Source organism: Gallus gallus, chromosome 1, assembly GCF_016699485.2.
Source record: "Gallus gallus isolate bGalGal1 chromosome 1, bGalGal1.mat.broiler.GRCg7b, whole genome shotgun sequence".
In the NCBI taxonomy this organism is placed as follows: Eukaryota; Metazoa; Chordata; class Aves; order Galliformes; family Phasianidae; genus Gallus; species Gallus gallus.
Genome location: NC_052532.1, coordinates 77,718,717 through 77,741,408, shown reverse-complemented (window position 1 = coordinate 77,741,408; position 22,692 = coordinate 77,718,717). Strand labels below are relative to the sequence as shown.

Here is a 22,692-nt window from a genome sequence, read left to right as displayed (position 1 = left end):
CCAGTTCATGCTATAGAGGCCTTTTGTAGTTGATTCTGCTTTATATTCTTCTGGAAATCCCTTGACACTTATATAATACAGGTTTTTCTTCTTTTTGAGGTACTTCAGTCTCCTATTCCTTTACATAGTGAAGACTTGAGAACATACCTTGTAAATACTTATGTATTTATTTATTTGTTTGTCAATTGCTACTGTTCAAACATGTTGCAAATGTTCAAAATTCCCCTTATTCTAGGGCTTCCCAAGCACTTGTTCAAGATCTAGTATTTTCATGTACTAAAAACACAAACATTCCTGCAAACTGTTTTTTTTCCCTCTCATTTTTCTCTTGCCAGCAACATACAGATATTGCCACAACAGCTATTCAAAAGCCAGTAGTCCTCAGAGATGTGTGTACCATGTGTCTTGTCCATGAGTGCATGAGAGAAATTAAATTAGACCAGTGTAATCAACACTCAATACTGATTTTCTTATTTCCCTCTCCCTTCCTCCCTACCACCTAGGTTTCTCAGGGCTGCATCTGTCTGGAGGGGACACTGCCTGCTCAGGACACCTGAAAATAAAGCAAGATGAAACTTGGACTACAGTATGTTACTCATACATTGATTTTAATGCTGCTTCTGTTATATGCAATGAGCAAAGGTGTGGCCAGGCTGTGGATGTCTTGAGAGGAGCTCACTTTGGAGACAGACATGAATTGATCTGGCAAGAAGTGTTCCACTGTGTGGGGAATGAGACTCACCTTGCACACTGTCCCAGGACGTTGCAGCATAGTAAGGCATGCTCTCATGATGCTTATGTTCTATGTTCAGGTGAGACTTTGGACTGATTGATGTCGTTTACATGTATCCCAAGTTTTGTTTCTGGCAGCCCATCACTCTGAGCCTCTGCATATTTCTATGGTCCTTGGGGTTCTAGGCTTCTTCCCCTATTATGCCTGAGAGATTCAAGGAAGGGCCAGGAGTAAAAGAGAGCAGCCCCACGATCTCTTTCATTCTACTGAGAGTCTGCATTTAACGCATCCTTTCTGACAATTTCACTTTGTCACCAGGGATGGAGATCTCAAAAGATCTGTAATTCCTTTTACGTTAATAGAGTTATGAGCTCTGTAGTGTTGGGAATTCCTTCCTTGTCTTTCTCATATGCATAAAAGGAGAGGTGACTGGAGTAGATAATCAGGACCGTGGCAAAATGCATTTTCTGCTCTGTTATTGTGTGTGTTAAACTCTGGTACTTCAGTTAATTATAAAACTCGGAGAGGTACAACTACATACCTTTGAAAAACCATAGGAGGCATAAGTTAAAACACTTATTAAAAAAAATAATAATAATCAGAGGCCTGGATGCATATATCTGTAACTGTCAGGTATCATTATTTAAGAATTTCCTACAGTTTGGGCTTTAAATACAGCTAACATTGACACCTACTAAAAAAAAAAATGATAATTAGACTCTTTTCTCAGCTCAAAACTTAAAATGAGGCAGAGATGCTAGCAATACCTTATTTACAGAGAAATAAGAGAAGAATTTCTCAGAAGAGAAAGAAGTTCACTTCATGCTCTTTTTCCAGCCACAGAATTATAAAATAGAATCAAAGAATTGTTAAGGTTGGAAAAGACCACTAAGCTCATCTTTTCCAACTGTCAACCCATCACCACCATGACCACTATATCATGCCACTTGGTGCCACATCTACCCTTTTCTTGAACACCTCCCTGGACAGCCAGTTCCAATACCTCACCACTCATCCTGAGATGAAATTTTCTTGATGTCCAATCTAAACTTACCCTGGCGCAACTCAAGGCCATTACCTCTTGTCTTATCACTAGTTACTTGGGAGAAGCAGCCAACCCCATTCTGATTACAAGGACCTTTGAGGCATTTGTAGAGAGTGATATGGTCTCCCTTGAGACTTCTCCAGTTAAAGGACTGCAGTCAGTTTCAAACCTGCCTTGGAAATGTCACACTGGCTGTTGTACTCTGCAGCCCTCTAAGGAGCCAGACAGCCTAGTTAAGATGCCTGTGACTGGACAGGTCTTGGCTCCTGTTCGTGTCCCGCAAGATTCGTACCTCAGAGGTTTCATTAGAAGGAATATTGTGCAAGGGTGAGGCAAGGGTAGGCAGTAACAGTATGAAAAGACAGAAGAACTGCATAAGGATTGCAGTAGGACACTCCATACCATACTTAAATAATTGTGAATCTGCTGGTGGACATGGACTTTTGTGTTCAGTACCTTGTGCTGTGACATACACGAAAGCTGAGAATTGCACTGAACTGGTTACTCATTAATGCAAGAGGACGTGCTACTGGGAGAGAAAGTGCAACTAGTGGCTCCTACTCTATGTTTCTCAAGCACATCAAAATCAAGACAGTAATTTAAAGATCCTACAAAGTAGCAACAGCATTTTGGGGGAAGAAGAGAACAAGGTGGAGGACGAGAGAAGGAAATTCAAGAGTTAAAAGGCTTTCGGTCACATAGTACAGGCTACAGAATGGATGATAATTGTTTCAGCGTTGGCTTATGTGCTTCCTGGTCTACCTCTCTACCCAGTAACCTGGGACACAGAAAGTGTAATAAACCAGATCTCTTTTACAATTTTCAATGCAATAGCATTAAATAATAATACGAATGCTTAAGTCCTTTATTATTCCTACAGGCTATGGTGGATACAGATTGTCAAATGGCAGTACCACATGTTCAGGTAGAGTTGAGCTTCTTCATGGAGGATCATGGGGAACACTCTGTGACTACTTGTGGAATTTTTCAGCTGCCAATGATCTCTGCCAGCATCTAGACTGTGGAGTTGCACTATCAATACCAGATGGACAGTCCTTTGGAAAAGGAAATGGGTCTTTCTGGAATGGTACATTCAGCTGTAAGAAGAATGGCTCATACTCAAGAGACTGTTCTGTGAGTGTCCTAGATCAGAGTGAATGCCCTGCTGGAAATGATGCTCGTGTGATATGCTCAGGTGAGCAATGGAAAGGGCCAAAAGGAGAAATGAAAAATTGCTTCTTTGAGACAGATATGGACCCCAAAACCAGAGGATATCTGTACAGCCAAGCTCTGTATTTAGCCTGCTGCAGGTATTTCCAGGAGCTGTGGCTGCATTTCACTCTTACCACAAGGCTGTTCACTCTCTATGAAGTGCTCTTTGTGCCAGGCAAGAGCACGGGAAGGGCTGCTCCTCAGGGGACAATGAGTTGGGTCCAGATGGTGAGAAAATATGAGTGCATCCATCAGGGTATAGTCCGAAGCATCTGAACACAGAGGGCTCAACTAGATAGAACAGTCAGGAACAGCAGAGGACAGGAGTTACACCAACCACATAGTTAAGGCAAGGACTGAAGGCCTGGTTCAGGCTTAATTGAGTCCTTGGACCCATGGCCTGTGTTGAGAGACCCAAATACATCTGGTCAGAGTAGTTAAGATTCACTCAAAGCCTTGAAATCTAGTGCCTCAAGTTTAAAAATTGCAGGAGACCAGATTCTGATTTCTAATCATTCTCCTCAGTAAAACAGGGGGACTGAAATCTAGCTATATTATGGAAATTCTTGTGGCCAATGGAGTCATTTTTGCTCCTCTTCATTGCCAAGGAAAATTCATTTCCATTTCCAAGCCACTTTTTAGATCACGCTCATGAGCAGTTACCAGTATGACATCTTGGTATTCATTTTCTCTTATATTCAGGGTGCCCAGGGGGCAGACTAGTGAATGGCACCACATGCTCTGGCAGAGTGGAAATCCGCCATGGAGATACATGGGGAAGACTCTGCAGCTCCCACTGGAATTTGCAGGCTGCTAGCGTTCTCTGCTATCAGCTGAACTGTGGCTATGCAAAGTCAATCCAGACAGGAGACAGTTTTGTGGATGGGAATGGGCCTGTATGGAGAGATGCTTTTCACTGTAAAGGGACAGAGTCCTGCCTGTGGGATTGTGCTCAAGTGACTTTGGGCAATCCAACCTGTTCAGCCAAAGAAGTAGCCACTGTTGTTTGCTCAGGTAAGTCAGGAATGGGTTTTTACACGTTTTGAAACTTCACACCAAAGCAATCTTGGTGATCTCACTTTGCCAAGTCGTCAGCTTATATTTAATGTCCTCCTTCCTTCACTACCCACCCATCACCCTTCTGTCCCCAGTTTCAGCATAAAAACTTCATTTAGTAAGATTTCACTCTAGAGGAATTCACATTATTTAGATGTGCCTTATTCCTCACAGGATGTAGCCTTTTAGCTGGATACATCTTTCTTTCTTACTATTGCAAAACCTTCTGGGCATAGAAGCAAGCAAAGCCTTACCACAGGCTGTCTCCTTTATCATTGGTGTGAAATACTCTCTATCATCATATAAATTCGACTTCCATCTCTCTCCTGCATGTTATTTCTACTGTGATAACGTCAGTAAACTTTATTCAGTGCATTTTCCAAACCTTTTGAACCCAGGTCTTACTGAATCACTCAGACTCTCAGATGGTCAGAGCCGCTGCGATGGGCGTGTTGAAATCTCCCTTGATGGCATGTGGAGCAGAGTCCTAGATGACGACTGGAACATCAAAGATGCTCATGTGGTATGCAGACAGCTCCAGTGTGGAATAGCCAAGAGAGCCTATTACCTTCCAAGGTCTGAACGAGGCATCGGTCCTGTGGGCTTAAGAAGTGTCCACTGTGATGGAAATGAGACTCAGCTACTGCTCTGCAAGACCTCCCATTCTCAGGTGCTGTCAGCAGGAGTTGCTGAAGATGTTGGTGTGATTTGCTCTGGTGAGTTACTGTGTGAAAAGAACAGAATGCTTTCTAGGGTTGTCTCTAGCCAGCCGTGTGCTGTGTTCTCACCAGATCTTAAATAGGCATGGATCAGAGCTTGTGAAACTCACCTACTTGTGTATGCTAAGAGATAAATGATAGTCAAGGAAGCAAGTGTAATTCACACATTACTTTCTTCATCTGAAATTCTTAAAGAATTTAGCTCACAGAATCAAAAAAATAACAGAATACAGAAGTCATAAAAGCACTAATTTGTCAGCGACTATCACACATTTTAACTGACATTAAAGAACTGACTAGGTTTGGTTTTGTGACTCTTGTATACATGCATAGGCACATGCCACCTTTCTAATACACACATGAACAAGAACTATTGCTACATCTCTCTTATTTTGTAATGCATCTGTTGCAGAACATGTTTCTGATCTAAATGCATTTAATTCGCGAACAGCTTTTCAGACTTCCTAAAATAAGGTGATGTCTGCATATATTTATCACGACTAGGCTACTACTACCCGTTTGCAATTACCAACAGGAATTACTTAAACACTGACCTGTTGCAGGAGTAGTCCTTTGCCTTGATGTGGTTTTAGCATCACAGGAGTTCTGCCTAAGAAATCATAATAACTGAACTGGAATCTAACAAGAACATGGTGCTTCAAATGCGCTTTAAATATACATTTATTAAATTGACCAGTGCATTATCAATATATTGGCAGTTGCATTTTCTTCCTGCAGACAGCCAGCAGATCAGGCTGGTGAATGGAACAAAACGCTGTGCTGGGAGAGTGGAGCTTTATCATGATGGCATCTGGGGCACTATCTGTGATGATAACTGGGATCTATCAGATGCAAATGTTGTTTGCAGACAGCTTGGATGTGGATATGCCATCAAGGCATTAAACTCTGCTCATTATGGAGTAGGCTCGGGGCAAATCTGGCTGGATGATGTGAACTGCACTGGGTCTGAATCCAATATCTGGGCATGTCCCTCTAGTGTATGGGGTCATCACAACTGCCAACACAAAGAAGATGCTGGAGTTCTATGCTCAGGTATGTTCAAAGAATACATTTCATAGCCTGTGAGTTGAAAGAGAACACAAATGGGGAAGCTGAGAATTGGCAGAGTCTTGCTTGGATGACTTGTTATTCTCTCCTGTCTGCAAGCATGGCGCAGCATCACAAAGGGTGTACTAAAGTCCTTATTTTGCATTCACACATGTACATGCAAAAGTGTATGCTGAGGGATTTGGAGAATGAATTGGAGGGTTGCTATACCAAGAGGCTGTGGTTGCACAGCCTTGTGTGGAAGGAGGTCATCAACTGTCAAGTGCCAGATTGTTTACCAGTGGATAGGGTCAGCACAAAGGTCACAGACACCAAGTTAAAGAAGTGTGTTAATCTTTACTTAAATTTAAAGCAATGAGATAATAAGTGCAATGATATAGCAAGAATAAAGCAGAACAAGGCAATGCACCTAACTATTACTGCATGAGTAATCTCTTTGGATTCCACCACAAGCCTGGAGATGGCTCAAGGAGAAGCCAAGGAAGTCTGTGTACTGGTAGGCCTTGACACTATGCTTCTAAACAAGGAGAGGTTGATACACCCTAATAATACTTTATCCAAGCCACATCTGAGATGTTTTGCCCAAGATGTGTATTTTGCCAGTGGCTATACTTTTTGGTAATGATACATTTTGCTAATTACTGGATACTGACAATATATAACTCTGAGTTGTGAGATTCATGTAGAGGTCAACTTTGGTTCAAAGCCTATGTTCAGGCCTTAGTACTTCACAGATAGTCAGCAACAGCTGGCTCTGAAACTTATGGAAACAATCCACTGGACACCAAAACATCAACCAATCAGAGGAACACGTGGTGCTTCTGCTCATGCATACTTGAAAAAGAATGCCAGCAGCAAGAGAGAGGAGAAATAGAGTAGACATCTGGGGGACATTGCTGGAGACATGACTTAGAAGGTGACAGTCCTTGCCGGAGGAGATATGCTTCTTGAGAGGGCTGTGGCCTGTGAATAAACCACACTGGAACAGATAAACTTTTGAAAGGGTTGAAACCTGTGGAGGGCATACACTGGACCAGGTACAACGCCTGAAGTGACTGCAGCTTGTGAAGGAGTCATACTGGAGCAGAGAAAAATGAGTAAGTGCAGCACAAAAAAAGGCCAACTTTCTGCACTGCCATTCCTCTCAGTGAAGGGATTTGTAGGGGCAGCAGGGATGTGGTTGTTAACATTAGGTACCGTATAGCCATTCTCTTACTCCTCTAAGTCATCAGAACAGAGGGAGAAAATAAGATAAAAAGAAAGCTCATGGGTTGAGAAAAAATACAGGGAGATCACTCACCAATTACCATAGGGGGGAAAGACTCTCAACTTAAGAAAGATTAATTTAATTTATTGTCATTCTCCATGAACTGATCTTATGTGGGCATCCCACAGCCTGTGGAGGAGCTCATTGCAGTAGATGTGGCCTGAAGGTGGTCACAGCCCATGGAGAATCCCTGCAGGAGCATGCCCCGGGCTGGAGCTGCAGCCCATAGAGATGAGCCCATGCTGTAGCAGGTGGTCTGGGAGGAGCTGCAGCTCAGGGAACACGTGCTGGAGCACTCCATTCCAGAGAGATTCCATTTTGTGGTAAGAAACCATACTGAAGCAATTCTTGAAGAACTGCTGCCTGTGGGATGCCTACACTGAATCCATTCATGAAGGATGGCATTCTGTGGGGGAGGGACTCCATGCTGGAGTAGGGAAAGAGAAGGAGAATGAAGGAGTAGAAACAACAACCTGTTATGGACTGACTGCAGCTCCCATTCCCCATTTTTCTGAGCTGTTTTGGGGAGAGAAGGTAAAAGAAGGTGGATGAAGGAGGGTGTTGTTAAATGGCAATTAGTCAAGACTAGGGAAGGGGATCCAAGGTGTTTCTCTATGTATTTGTTTAATTGTTAATGTTTTCTGCTTTTTTTTTCTTCTTATTCTCCAAAGCAATTGTTAAAATTCTGTTAAGTGGCGATAAGTAATATTAAGTGGAGGCTGTTTTGCCCATAATAGCAGGTAGTATGTGCGTGAGGCACTCCAGCAATAAAACAGCATGCCCTGGGACTGGACTAATTGCAGTAATTCTGAAGTTCCAGGGAAGTCTTGATTCTGGTATTGTAAATATGTCTTACTGTGTTGTGGTGTAAGTGTTGCACCCATACTGGGGGAAGGTACAAACTGTATATAAACAGGTGGGAAAATAAGACTGTGACAGACCAGAGAAAGCTCTTATTGGATAGGAAAGATTTGAGAAGAACTCCACTGGCCTGGAGCCCATGTTCAAGAATGTCAGCTTGGGAGGTATAGATGAGCTACAGTGTAAAACCCAAGAGAATGGTGTGTTGCTCTGCTGTGAGGCACACCAGGGCCTACAATATGTTTACAACAGGGCTCTGAAGGGAACTGGGACAGCCTAACAGAGCTAGCAAGTTTGATTGATGGTGTCTGTGAGAGTAAAGGTTTGCTAAAAGTGGTTTTAACTAGTGCCCAGCAGGAAGGGGAGGATTCTGGTCAGAAGTTAGCAGCTGGTAGCACTGAAATGGACAAATTGCAAGGCTGCTTTTGGGAGCACACGCAGCTTAGAAAGACTGAACTAGGCAGAAACTCTGATTCCTTAGAAGATTAAACAAGGGAAGTTAAGCAAGCTTCCTGCCACAGCAGGCAGCAAAAACATGCATGAGGGAGCCTGGACCATAGTCTCTGCTTGGAGCAGGAGGAATCTCTCCCTTATTCCTGAAGTCCCTCTACCCAACATATATGAAGCACTGGGGATGTGTAAAGAGAAGAGGGTGTGGATAATAGTTCAGACCCAGAAAGGGACAACCACATTAATATGGTCCAACCAAGGACCCAAATCAGAGCCAATGCCACCAAAAAAAAGGTGAAAGGTCTTAGTAATTGGGGACTTCTCTATGAAGGTCACTGAGGCACCCATTTGCCTTCCAGATAATCCTTCTAGAGAGTTCTGCTGCCTGTGTGGGGCCTGCAGTCAACACATCAGGAAGGCACTATCAGGTCTAATAAAATTGGAGGACTACTATCTGCTCCTGCTCTTTCAAGCTGAGTCATAGGAGGCTGCAACTAGGAAATTACTTACAAAATATTAAAAAAGACTTTGTGTCCCTTGGGAAGATGTTAAAGGATCTATGATGTTGGATGTACCTTCAAGAGACTGGGCATGTTGACATCATATGGGACACAACTCACTAGGAGGGGCAAAAATATACTGGGCAGCAAGCTGTCTGGGCTGATCACTAGAGCTTTAAACTAGATTTGATGGGAGAAGGGAATGTACTTCTGGGTGACAGAGAAAGACTGAGGAGAGCTGTCACTTTAGGAAACAGCTTTTGAAAACCTCAGATTTGTCCCAGAGGAATGTGGGAGGGTTCCTCCAAGAAGGGAATGCAGCTGATAGCCCAGCTGAAGTGACTCTACATTGATGCATGCAGCATGGGAAATAAGCAGGAGGAGATGGAAGCCACGGTCTGACTAGAAAGTTATCACCTAAATGCTATCACAGAAACATGGTGGGATTAATCACATGACAGGAATACTACAATAGAGGGCTGCAAGATTTTTAGAAGGAATAGGCAAGGCAAGGAGGGGCAGGGGAGTTCTCCTCTATATTAAGAAGTGGATAGATTGTGAAGAACTGTGAAACAGCCACAGTCAGGTCGAGAGCATGTGGGTTAAAACTAGGGACCACATCAATAAAGCACATTTGGTGATCAGGGTCTACTACAGGCTGTCTGATCACAGGGAGCCTGTGAATGAGATCTTCTTGCTCCACCTCACAGGCTCTCATCCTGATGGGGTTTTTCAACCATCTAGGCATCTGCTGGGAAAGGAACACAGCACGCTGCAAGCAATCCAGGAAAATCCTGGAGTCTGTTGAGGATAACTTCCTGGTTCACCACAGGTGAAGCGTTACTGTGGACCCAGTGCTCACCAATGCAGAGATCATTAAAGAAGTTAAGACTGGAGGTGATCTGGGCTGTAGCAACCATGTCCTGAGGAGTATGGGCCTGGCAAACAGAAGAGACTCGGCTCTGAACTTAAGGAGAGCAAACTTGTGTCTGTTTAAGAAATTACTGAATGGGATTCCCTGGGAAGCTGTCTCTAGGGACACAGGGATTGAACAGTGGTGGTAGCTTATTAAGGACGCATTTCTGAAAGCAAAAGAGCTCTCCATTCCCCTACATAAGAAATCCAACAGAAGAAGCAGGAAACCAGCCTGGCTGAGCAAGGACCTGCTGGTCAAACTGAGGAAAAAGAAGGATGTGTACAGGCAGTTGAGACAAGTACATATGGTGTGGGAAGAATGCAGGGGTGCCATCTAGGCATGCAGAGATGGGATCAGGAAAGCCGAAGCACAGGTGGAACTGAACTTGGTGAGGGATGTGAAAAATAACAAGAGATTCTACAGGCACATCGGTCAGAAAAGACAGGAAAAGGAGAGTGTGCCCCTCTGATAAATGGGAAGGTAGAACTGGCTTCAGCAGTCATGGAGGAAGCTGAGGTACTCAACAAACCTCAGTCTTCACTGCCAGTCAGCCTTCCCGCAACTCTCGTGTCCCCTGACGCTCTAGGCAGGGGCTGAGGGAGAAATATCCCTCTCATTTTATGATATCTGCACCTTCCTCACCTCCAGAAAAGTGTGTGACCAGCTGTCATAGGAGCCCCTATTGTTTGAAGAGTAATGCTTACTGAACTGTTGGTCTTTGGAAACAGGACAATGAAATGTGTGTTGAATCGTGCCCTCTGATTTCGTTTTTATATCCTCACTTTCAGAGTTCCTGTCTCTGAGGCTGGCGAATGGCAGTGGCTGTGCTGGACGGCTAGAAGTTTTCTACAATGGGACATGGGGGAGCATTTGCTCCAATCGTATGTCTCAACTCACTGCAGTAACTGTATGCAAACACTTGAACTGTGGAGACGGTGGGGAAATTGAAAGAGATTTCAAATATGGCAGAGGTTCTGGGCCCACGTGGCTGGATCACATTGAGTGCGCTGAGCAACACAGCTCTCTCTGGCAATGTCAGTCAGACCCCTGGGATCCTCAGTCATGTGATACCCGAGCAGAAGAGACCCATATTTCTTGCTCTGGTAAATACAAATGCACCCGCGCGGTACCTCCCAAACACACATACATCTGCACATGCATACGTGGACAATGCGGTGCTTACCTCATGTTTATTTGTTTCCAGTTTATATTACTTTCAGTTTCATGAAATTTGCGCAAACGTTTTGTCTACATCTGCTGAAAATGAGTAAATTAAAATGATATCAGTATTAAAATCCAAGGGAAGCCCCTGACAGGATGCTGCCACTGCCTATCTGTGCATTAAAAATCTGTGAAATGCAATTAGTCTGTGAGATTTCAGCTAAGATGAGACTATTCAAGAAGACTAAGGACATATATGTATTTCTATATGTATGGAGGCAAAGCAGTGCTTGTATACATCTAAATACATATGCATGCACGTAACCACGTGCAAGTATATGTTAGTTCAGTTCTGAATTATCATTTCTGGTGCCTGCTGTTAGGACAGTATTTCGTATCTGTGGGTTCTCACTGAAATGTAAATAATTTTTAGATCACATTCAGAAAGGCACTTCAAGAGAAAAGAAAGCAAGGTCATCAGAGAGTTTCAAGAAGATTTTTTAATATACAATAATAGCCAAACACTACTAAACACCAACTACTACATCTACTAAATAGGTTACAAATTTATTATAGGAAAAATGCACTTGCTGATTATTGCTCAGGTAGTTTATACTCCTTCGCTCTTTCCAGAGAATAATCTAGTTATTTAACTCAGTATTTAATTTCTGCAGGAAGAAAAGGAGCGGTGACTCCAACTACATTTACTGAGTGTCCAAACTCTTCAAGTTGCTCAGGTACTTCCACCCCTTTGTTTTTCCTTATTAGTCACTATGGACCTTACAGCTATTCAGGCAATACAGATTTTTTTTTATTATTATTCTGCAGACAGGGAGAAGTTACGTGTTGTAGGAGGAGAGGATGCGTGCTCAGGAAGAGTGGAGATTTGGAATCAGGGTTCCTGGGGAACAATCTGTGATGATTCCTGGGATCTGGCAGATGCTAATGTTGTATGCAGGCAACTGGGCTGTGGTTCTGCTGTGTCTGCTCTGAGTGAAGCTGCCTTTGGGGAAGGGACAGGTCCCATCTGGTTGGAGAAGGTCCACTGTAAAGGAACAGAACTGTCACTTTGGGACTGTCCTTCCAAGCCCTTGTTTGGTAAAAACTGTAATCACAAGGAGGATGCTGCCGTGGATTGCTCAGGTTAGTAAAATGGTCCTTTGGTTCATCACACAAACTGGGGAGGAAGGTGGATAGAGGAATATTATGCCATCTGTCCATCCCAGTGATTAGCCTTTTCATAATTCGGACTGAAGGAACCTCACAAATGATATGAATATATTCTTACTACTTTTCAGTTACCTCTTCCTTAATCTGGACTCACGTTCATTTTGTAGGTGTGACAGAAACAACAACATCTTCCACCAGAGCAGGTAAAACATTCCTTCTTCACCCTTTCTTCCTCTCATCAAATTAGGAACTTTTATTGCCACTGATACTGCATAACAGGTAAATCAGAGGTATATCAACCTGCTTTAGCAGGGGGGTTGGACTCAGTGATCTCTTGAGGTCCCTTCCAACCCCTGCAGTTCTGTAATTCTGTGATATTCCAGCTCATCAGAAGGCATCTCCCACAGCCTTTTGTAAAGGAGAGCTGAGTGGCACTATTTCTAGCTGCTGAATTCTTTTTCCTTGAGCAGAAATTATGCAGCAGGCGACCTACCTCACTCTGCTACCATGAGCACACGAGGAGGCTTCAGAGGAGCAGCCTTTGGGCTACTGGGTCCTTCTCTTCGTGTTACCTCTTTGTTTCCATTTAGCTTCACCCCGCCGCTCAGTGACAAACAACAAGAGAGTTTCAGTGCCCGTCATCCTCTGCATCATCCTGGGGGCCCTTCTCTGCCTGGTTCTTGCCATTCTCGCTGGACTGATCCAAAGAGCCAGGGCACAGCAGAGAGGTGTGTTGGTATCAAATGCTTCCTTGAAATGGCTGGCAAGTTTTTAGCTGCCTGGGGGAGCAGGGGAGATGGGTAGCTGAGGTAAATGACACCTGCTGCTGTACTGAGATTTTCACTTGTTCCCTGTCAAGTAGTACAACTGGAAAATGACAGCAGCCAGGACAACCACTGGGAGTCTTGGGTCTGGTCTTCCTCTGTAGGGGGCTTGAAGTGACCTGCCTTTGTGGAGAGAAACAGAGACAAGGAGACAGGGGAACTGGCTTGAGAGTGGAGAGTGAGGTCAATCTGGAGAAAGAGTTTTGCAGTGAGAAACAGCAGAAATGCAAGGAAGGACAGCCACCTTACTAAAGGTGGCTTTTAGAGTATCAAATCAGTACAGCAACTGGAAACCTCATAGCTAGTAGCACATTAGATCTCAGACAAGTGAGTAGTAATATCTCCAGTTCAGACTGTGGATCTGCGTGAGATCTTTCCCTGAAGTGCCGTAAACATCCGGAAAGCTTTCAGTCTCTTGAATAAGGAAGGAGTTATTAGAAGATAAAGCAAAACAAAGAAACTTAGAAAGTTTAAAGAAACTTCTTTAAACAAAGAAACTTAGATCTGCACAGAGACAGAATAAATTGAATGGATTTGTAAACACACTTGCTTCCTCACCCAATATCTAAGGTCTCTTTGTCAAAATAAACCTTTTCTCCACACTTATTCTTAGCCAGCACCTCTTAGTGACTTTCTGGGTAGTAACCAGATCATGTAGACCCTGTTAGATCCCTCCTTTTCATGATCACGGCCTGAGTATGGACAGAGACTGTGAATGATCATGCATTTTACCTTTAGGCTCCTATAACTCCTTCAATGAGGCTGTCTATGAGGAGATTGACTATAAACTGATGAAGGAACAGCAAGGAATGTCTGGCCTCTCTGGTATGTGTGTCTTGTTCTCATCAAGAGAAACAAATTGAAGCTAACTTTTTCTGGTGGCCCCAGTCTGAAACTGTGCAGCTCACATATTTACCAGGAAACTAAGCAGTTCCTACACTTGAGTTTCCTGTCCTGTGTATTCTACTAATTCTTCTCTAAGGGACAATTCATTTTGTGCTGACTGGCACACTACCACTGCAGCCAGAGAACACAGTTCAGCATGCCTGCCTCCCAGACCCCATCCCACCCACTCCCTCACAAAAAAAAAAAAAAAGAAGGAAAAATATGAAAGCTTTTGCTACAGGTGTTTAAAGCAGGAAAACAGGAATAAATAAATCTGTAAGCCCCTACCAACAAGCCACATGCATCTGTCATCTTATTCCTGTTGATTGCTTTCTCACTTTATGGCTTGCCTCTCTCACGACTTCCAGAAGGATTCTTGGCTTTTCTATTGCAAGCCCTTTGCATTGTAGGATTAATACCAACTGCCCAAGAATCTGCTTCTCCTCCAAAGAAGCACCTTAGCTCACTTAGTCATCTTTACTACAGTACTGATTGAAGACTGCAGGCACTCTTCCAAATGACAGTGTCGATCATGTGCTTCAAGTAGAAAGAATGCGATCAGATTTGACTGGCTTCCTTAATTTATTTACTTAGCCTACCAGTCCTTTTGTATGCACTGAAGTCACTTAAATGACTAAAGTCACTTTCCTGTATATTATATCATGCATTTTTTTTCTGGTTGATCTTTACATTCTGTGAACCAGAGAGTTTGCTCTGACATCGCACTTTCTCATTTGCCTACTTTCTTATTCAGTGGGTTCCACAAATGAACGACTCTATGGTAGAGACTGTGACAAAGAAAGTGGTCCTGGAGCAACTCAAGGTAATGTAAGATAGGGATCCTACAAAAAAAGAGACTTCTAATTTTCAAAGCATTACTAATGATTAAAACACATTTTTTTTTCCTGCTGCACTTCATTTTGAATAGTGAAGTTAGAAGAAAGCCAAAAATTTTTGTTTAATTTCTTTGGTGGGAGTGTGTCATACAATCTTTACATGAGAAGCTGAAAATACAATAAATGGTTGTTGTTGGTATTTCACTCTTCGCAGGATCAAGCCACTAGAAACTGTAACTGTAATATCATGCAAACTGTTGCTTAATTTCTTACATGAATGGGGGGAATTAAGATAGGGAAAAAAAAAAAAACCCACAGCATATTGCTGGAGTTGAATAGGAAATTTTTACCTAGTGATGAAAAACTGCAATCTGACAGTGGGGAGAAGAATTGTATTTTCTTAGTGATAATCAAGACACTCGCATAAGTATTGTCTTCTCTCAGATAAATCTATTGCCAAAAGCACAACCAGTTTTGGACTTCAGCTGCCCACGTTTCTAATTCTCTGCTGTGATGTCTTTTATTTTCTACCGATTTTATTATATTTAGGTTTTTAATTATTTAAACTTTTCTCTACATTTTTAAGCCTTTACTTTCCTTGCTTGTTCTGAAGTTTTCACCAAGAAGAAAATCATTCCAAATAAGATCTCTTTTTCTAATCCAGATTGACTATTCAATAGTGGGTGAAAAAAAAAACAAAATGGGAGCAGTTAGATTAAATTTTAATTTTACACCTGTATTGAATATATACGTATTGTGTGTGCATGTATATACCATAAAACACTGAGAACTAAGGTTCATTGGAGGATGACTTCCAGATAAGTACAGATTACTGAGCCAGATGCCCCTGAGAAATCAGAGCTTGGCATCCTGGAGTTTATCTCCCTGAACAATTTTCAGAATTAATGAGTTTGAATTCTGCCAAGAGACTCTTCTGGTTTCTCCCATAATTCTTCTCTCCTACCCTCAAATTTCCAAATCTGCCAAGCCCGCACAAGCAGCTCCAAAGTAAACATGCATCTGGCTTTATTCAGCACTTTTTGATCTTCATTTGCTCACTCAAACCTGCTCTGTAAAGTTCTCTTAGAACAGGAGTCTGTTTTAGGGCAGCTTTCCCTCGTTAGCATCTGTAATTGGTTTCACTGATTCCCCCCTCTAAAGACAGTGGAAAATGAGAGAGAGGGAAAAAGAACTGCAAACATTTTTCTCCAGAGGTTTGGCCCAAGTTTGTATCCAAACATCCAGAGGTGTCAGCACAGGGCAGCTCCTCAGCTAGACTATTTTACTGAAGTTTAACAGAGAGTGGTTATGTAAATGATAAGTAATGAAAATACAAGGAAATAGGTGCTTCACAGAGATAGACACAGAGAAATTTGTTATTGTGCAATTATGAAACAAAGTGGGGAAGACCACTCTGACATAATTTTTTCCACTAACTGCATTCTTCCAGATGTTTGTCCTGTTCCTGTTCATCCTCTATGTTTCTGCTTCCTACTTGTTACAACAACGTATGACAATTATTGGAGCTATATCACTGTGATATACTGTAGAGTCCTCAGAAGGAACCTTAGTTTCTTACCATTCATTGTCATAGTACTGTCGTTATTGCAGGCCTTATTTTTGGATCATAAGCTAGTGCTCTCTCTAGTGGAAGACCTATCCCTGTTACAGTTAATACCTATACTGTTTCAGAAGTCCTACCACTGCCCGGAAATAACCTGGAGGGTGGTTATGATGATGTAACGGATACTCCTGGACCTGAAGATGCTTCTCTTTCTGGGCCGAATAAGCAAGAAATCACTGGGGTCTCAGAAGAATGTGACAAAAACAAGGATTCACGGAAAGGTGAGGCCAGAAGAGCACTGCTGCTAATTTTCGTAACCTATAGTTATTGTACCAAACTCAGGGAAAATCAAGGTGGAGTATACCTCAAAGGATCACCTAGACTTTATCTAATCACTGTAAGGAAGAAATGTTATCTCATAGAATCATAAAATCATAGAATGACCTGGGTTGAAAAGGACCACAATGATCATGTAGTTTCAACCTACTGCTATGTGCAGGGTTGCCGACCACCAGACCAGGCTGCCCAGAGCCACATCCAGCCTGGCCTTGAATGCCTCCAGGGATGGGGCATCCACAACCTCCTTGGGCAACCCGTTCCAATGTGACACCACCTAATAGTGAAAAATTTCCTCCTAATATCTAACCTAATAATATCTAACCTAAACCTCCTCTATTTCATTTTAAAACCATTTCCCCTTGTACTATCACTGTCCACCCTCGTAAAAAGCTGTTCCCCCTCCTGTTTATATGCTCCTTTCAAATGTTGGAAGGACACAATGAGGTCTCCCTGGAGCCTTCTCTTTTCCAAGCTAAACAAGCCCAGTTCCCTCAACCTTTCCTCATAGGAGAGGTGCTCCAGCCCTCTGATCATCTCAGTGGCCCTCCTCTGGACTTGTTCCAAGAGCTCTGTGTCTTTCTTGTGCTGAGGGCCCCAGGCCTGGACGCAGTACTCCAGATGGGGCCTCACAAGAGCTACGTAGAGGGGCACAATCACCTCCCTCTCCCTGCTGGCCACCCCTTTTTTAGTGCAGCCTGGAACGCAGTTGGCCTTCTGGGCTGTGAGCGCACACTGCTGGCTCACGTTCAGCTTCTCGTCTACCAGGACCCCCAAGTCCTCCACAGGGCTGCTCTCAAGGCATTCTTCTCCAGTCTGTATAAACACCTGGGATTGTCCTGGCCCACGTGCAACACCTTGCACTTGGCCTTGAAGAACCTCATTAGATTCACATCTACCTACACTCTTCCTACACTTGTTAGACTGGTCTTTCAGCCAATTCAGTACGTGTTCTCACTTCTGCAGGTAATTGATGCCTATGTTGTTTTTCTCCTTATAGCTATAACATTTTTGCCTGTTGCCTCATTTGCTGGAAATTAAAATTGCTGCCTCTTACTTACACCAAGAATGGGTTGATCATTCTCCTGTGGTAGCCTTGGGAGGATCCAAATTAGGGTATGCTCTTGGGAAGGACAAGGCTAGATCTACTAAATTCGCAGCATGTCAGATAAAGAGAGCAAAAAATGCTTGTTAAAACTTGAGGTGGTAAAACATGGAATTGGGTTCTTTAGACACACTGAATAATTGCTTTCATTAAAAATGATTATCGTTAGAGTTCATTAAAAATGTTCATTGGGAAAAGTATGCTTAACACTTGGGTATTTTTTATATGTGGCAGGAAGTAGAATAAAATAAGCTTTCCTCAAGTCTTTCTGGAGGAGGCCACAGACAGCCCATGCTGTCAGCTTCACAACCATGTGGGTGCAAGACATGCAGAATGTGCATTTATCTCAGTGTTCTTCCCTTCATGTTTTCAGACTGGAGTCCTAATGTGTCACAAAACAGAACGTCTGAAGCTCAGAGAGATTTATCCCCTGCTCTTGAAGACATCGGGTATGATGACATGGAAGAGCTGGGACAATGATGGAGACTGCTGAGCAGTACTGGACAGTTTTGGAATACATCACTGTTCAAAAAAATGCTAATGGGAGCCAGAAAAGCTTGCATTTAGGATTAGTTTTCATAAGTTCGGTTTATTTGCAGAGAAGTGTTAATCGATGCAGAACAAATACAAACATAATAGTTAAGACAGTTTTTCAGACTTCCCTTGACTGCTTGGACAATTTTGCTTTTTATTTCTAAATATTTTCATTGCTTTTTTTTTCTATTGGGGTAATTTTTCAACATGTGGTATTTTCTTATTAAAAGCTGTTTAAAGATCTTTTCTCAAAAGTATGTTTCTGTCACGGTTTTATGATTTTTGTTATCAGTGTTCCACATCATAACATCATGCAGCATACTAAGAGTGAAAGAGTTAAAGCTCCAGTCCCGTGCAGCATCTCCAAGTACCTGGTTCTCTGAAGAGAAGAACTACTGCAAATCCCCGAAGATTTTCACTGTTCCATTTTCCATGTAGAGGGAAAGATAAAACTTCTCGCGAGTCAGAAGATGCTCCCTTTCTTTTACTTCTCATCTCTCTGGTGTGTGCTCCCTAGCCGTCTTGCCTCACCATAAGAGTAAGGCCTTTGGTTTTGGACACTCTATCTCTCATTTAATTTGATTTATTAGCTTCAGTTCCAATTATATTGTATTATCTCACATTCCACTATCATATTTAGTGAATTATTTTTCTCCCTTAGCTCATTGCCACTGTTTTGTTCTTAGGTCCATCTCCCTACCCTTTCCCCTTCTCCCTCTCCTGGAGCATAGGTCGGTGGGTCCCCCCTCCACCCCATTAGTCACAGAACCGGGCTGAACCAGCCCTAAACCTTTCACAGTTTCTCCCCCAAATCCACAGAACTTCTTTCTGGAGATTACTAGGAATGGGGAATGAACTGCAAGAGAATTACTGATGCTGTGTTTCATCTTTTGGATATTTTATTTGTCACATAGAGTGTGGAGTCCTGAATTAATTTTCTATATAGTGCTTTATAAGATGCGAAACTCAGTGAGAGGCTGTTCTTGTCCTTACTTAAGATGCAGAACCATGTACAAGTGAATCACAAATGTGGCTGGAAGGAGAAACTTTGTTTCTCTTTTTCTCCTTCTATGCTGTAATCATGTAGATTCACCTTGGCAGGCAGCTAAGTAAAACACAGCTGCTCACTCTCTCCCCCCCAGGTGGCATAGGGTAAGAGAATCAAAAAGGTGAAAGTGTGAGAATTCATGGGTGGAGATAAAGGCAGAGGAATAGGTCCATAGATCATTATTCAGGCTAAGTGGGGTCTGTGACACAATTACAGGATGCAGATGAATTGCATTTTGGAATTCCACAAGATTTCTTGTGGGATGATTAGGGGCAAGAATAAAAGATGGGAAAAGGAGTTAAGGTGAGTAGAGGAGGAACAAGTGTGAGAAAACAGAGGAGTAACAGGATAAAAGGCCCAGCTGCACACAGATAGTTTGCTGGTTAACATACTTGTCTAGCTATGTCCTTTGCCTGTTTCATACCTGTATTAAAGTCCTTTCTAATTCTTTCCAGGGTGAAGGGTATCTCTTGTTTGTGCACATGTATGTGTGGCAGAGTGGAGCAAATGGACTGAGATCAGAAGCCACAGGGGCCTGTGTATCTGTGGTGCCAGTGACTAATGTGATCACGGTGTGAGCTGTGAGGTCAGACACATGTATATAAAGTGCATATCTGCACTCTGTGTGCCTGTGCCTACTGGAAATACAACTTCAGCCTCACCACTGGTTGGACCTAAGGAGAAGGACGTGGAGCTTCTTGTCTCTAAATCGAAGAAAGATGGATTTGAACAATGGACTGTCTGATCTGGCTTCAAGCTGCACCAGGGAAGATTCAGGCTGGATGTTAGGAAATAGTGCTTCTCTGAAAGGGTGGTCAGGCACTGGAATGGGCTGCTCAGAGAGGTGGTGGAGTCACCGACCCTGATAGTGTTCAAAGAATGTTTGGATGTTGTGTTGAGGGACATGGTTTAGTGAGAACCATTGGTGAAGGGCAAATGGTTGGACTGGATGATCCCGTGGGTCTTTTCCAACCTTAGCGATTCTATGATTCCATGATTTTATCTGCATGGATAGCTGCCTGTGTAACACTACAGATAATACAGAAAACAGTCAATATCAGAGTAAAAACTGCCAGTAACAGCACTAACTTTATTACTAACTAACTAGGTAACTTGTGATATATGATTCATTAAGTGGTTATTCATTTTGCTTCATCTGTGGACAGGACTTCAAAGGATCACTGGGATACCTCTAGTCCTTCATACATTTTTTAAGTGTACTCTGAGATTTGTTCAGAAACTGTGTGGTACTACTAAAGGAACTATTTAAAATAAGATCTAGGATATAGAAATTTCATCAACTTCTTTAGCAGACAAAGTGAAGGCTTCATCCTTCATGGTACATAAGTTGGTCACTTGATGACTTGCTCTGCCATGTATCCAGCTTTATGCAGATAGCCAGGCTGTTGTATAAGGGAAAGCAGAGTCCTGACTGGAATGGCAGAACCAGAAAGTCCAGGTATAAGCATGATATATGAGAGAAACACGAGATGCAAATGACAGAAAAGACCGCGGTGGACTCTGCCATTGTCTTGGTGTCACGACTAGCAGTCCATTCCAGGACTTTACTTAATTAATGTTAGTAAAAATACACTTGACTACAGAGAAATAGACATCTCTAGTGCCCCACGGTGGTTTCATAGGTTGATGCTTCAGAAAGAGGGAATGGTTACATGCTAGAATCAACATGGTTTCCAATACGTTTATTCCTTTACATTTCTGTAAACTCCTTCAGTATCAGAAGTCAGTTATTGTGAACAGTTAGGAAGGGAATAATAGCCGCTTTCAACCACTGTGGACAGTATTTGCTGGTTTGCATAATAGCGTGCATATTAATAGAAACAGAAGACACAGACAGTATACTTTGATAAGATACTGTTTATTCTTAAAAACATAACTATTTTTGAGAACACATGACAAGAAAACAGCAAGTTATTTCCACACCTATCAGCTGTCTGAAGCACATAATCTTTAGTTTCATGCTTCTCTTCACAGTCATTATTTAAACTTTTTCTGCAATCCTAGACTCTCTTGTGCTTGTGTCCTGCCAACAAAGAAATGACCTCTCACAGCAGGATAATTCTTCAGGAAAATTTGCAACAGTTAAGTGGTTCTGGATGTATTTGGATCAATTAGTTCAGCTGCTACCAAAAGAAATTCTCTATTTCACTGTCCCTTACTGAAATGAATAATCATACAACCAAAGATGCCAACTCAGTTAGCTAATTTGGAGTATGATTAATCCCCAAAAGATTCCCATCATCACGAGACAGATAAAGTGCTTGTTCTACAGAGTTAGTTGTATTACTGAATATTTTGTCCTTTTGAACTACTCAGAATGAAGATGTGAGGTTGAAAAGTATGATGCAAAGGACAGAGATCATGGAATCATAGAATGGTTTGGATTAGAAGGGACCTTTAAGATCATTTAGTTTCAACCCCCTTGCTACAGGCAGGGACACCTCCCTCTAAACCGGGTTGCTCAAAGCCCCATCCAGCCTGGCCTTGAACGCTTCCAGGGAAGGGGCATCCACAACCTCACTGGGCAGCCTGTTCCAGTGTCTCACCACCCTCACAGTAAAGAATTTCTTCCTAATACCTAGTCTAAATCTACCCTCTGCCATTTCAAAACCATTTCCCCTCATCCTGTCGCTACCTGCCCTTTCCAGCTTTTCTGTAGGCCCCCTTCAGGTACTGGAAGGAGCCAAGAAAGAGGAAGAAAGTCTCACCCTGCTTCCTTCCATGAACAGGAGCACCTTGGCCAACCCCTCTCACCTTCCCCGAGCCACAGAAGGACATCAGGCACGAGGGCACCACAGCAGTCGCACACCTGGCCCACAGAAGGGCTCGCTTCGAAGCTGGACTTCCCAGCTCACATCACGACGGTCACTTCTCACCTCACCAGCTCCCTTCCTTTCAGTCAGCCCAGAAGAGTCCTTCTACCTGTTCCCACTGCAAAACAGCCGTCGCGGGGCAGGGTCCCACTCCAGCCTTTCACCCTGAGACCCTCTCAGTCGTTCCCGCCCCGTCCCCAGGCTGCAGGGTGAAATGCAAACCGCCCGAGGGAGAGCCACTCGGTGCCGTACGTACCCTCCGTCGGTTCCAACAGGAGAACCGTGCTTTCGGGAAAACATGCCGGAATGGTTAAGGCAGCTCCCCTCTGTCCTCCTCAGGAGCTTCCTCTCCTCCCACCTCAGCACGGAAAAGGGCACAGGCTCCCTCCCTCCTTTGACTTCCCAAGCCAGGCTTCAAAGGAAGCCAGCAAAGAGCACCTCACAGCTGGGACGAGGCCCAAGCCGTGGGGCAGGAAGCTCCCGGGAAGACGGACAGGACACACACAGACTGCACCACACGATTCCCCTATCCACTGGGGCCGCATCACGTGAGCGGAAGGGCGTCCGG

The 22,692-nt window shown here is 43.1% G+C and overlaps 1 protein-coding gene and 1 long non-coding RNA gene across 6 annotated transcripts in view; one reads left to right on the top strand and one right to left on the bottom strand.

Annotated features, from left to right (window-relative positions):
* The window catches only part of LOC418303 (CD163 molecule), a 27,221-nt gene extending 8,725 nt beyond the window's left edge, over positions 1-18,496 (top strand). For 2 of the 5 annotated variants that reach the window (XM_015294055.4, XM_015294059.4), the window contains exons 3-16: positions 504-812; positions 2,659-2,973; positions 3,693-4,004; positions 4,445-4,762; positions 5,504-5,818; positions 10,616-10,930; positions 11,663-11,725; positions 11,817-12,131; positions 12,326-12,361; positions 12,749-12,886; positions 13,721-13,807; positions 14,622-14,690; positions 16,396-16,548; positions 18,082-18,496. In XM_015294055.4, the coding sequence (XP_015149541.3) occupies positions 504-812; positions 2,659-2,973; positions 3,693-4,004; positions 4,445-4,762; positions 5,504-5,818; positions 10,616-10,930; positions 11,663-11,725; positions 11,817-12,131; positions 12,326-12,361; positions 12,749-12,886; positions 13,721-13,807; positions 14,622-14,690; positions 16,396-16,548; positions 18,082-18,188 (2,852 nt within the window). In that variant the 3' untranslated portion in view covers positions 18,189-18,496. Of the gene's footprint in view, positions 1-503; positions 813-2,658; positions 2,974-3,692; positions 4,005-4,444; positions 4,763-5,503; positions 5,819-10,615; positions 10,931-11,662; positions 11,726-11,816; positions 12,132-12,325; positions 12,362-12,748; positions 12,934-13,720; positions 13,808-14,621; positions 14,691-16,395; positions 16,725-18,081 lie in introns of those variants that run through there. The other 3 variants (XM_025143129.3, XM_025143133.3, XM_046944729.1) reach the window with 2 other exon arrangements.
* LOC121107025 lies at positions 11,474-22,665 on the bottom strand. The gene is made up of 2 exons (XR_005840293.2): positions 22,381-22,665; positions 11,474-13,105 (listed from the first exon to the last, which is right to left on the bottom strand). It is a non-coding gene; the product is annotated as an uncharacterized LOC121107025 (long non-coding RNA).
* Between the last annotated feature and the right edge of the window lie 27 nt (positions 22,666-22,692).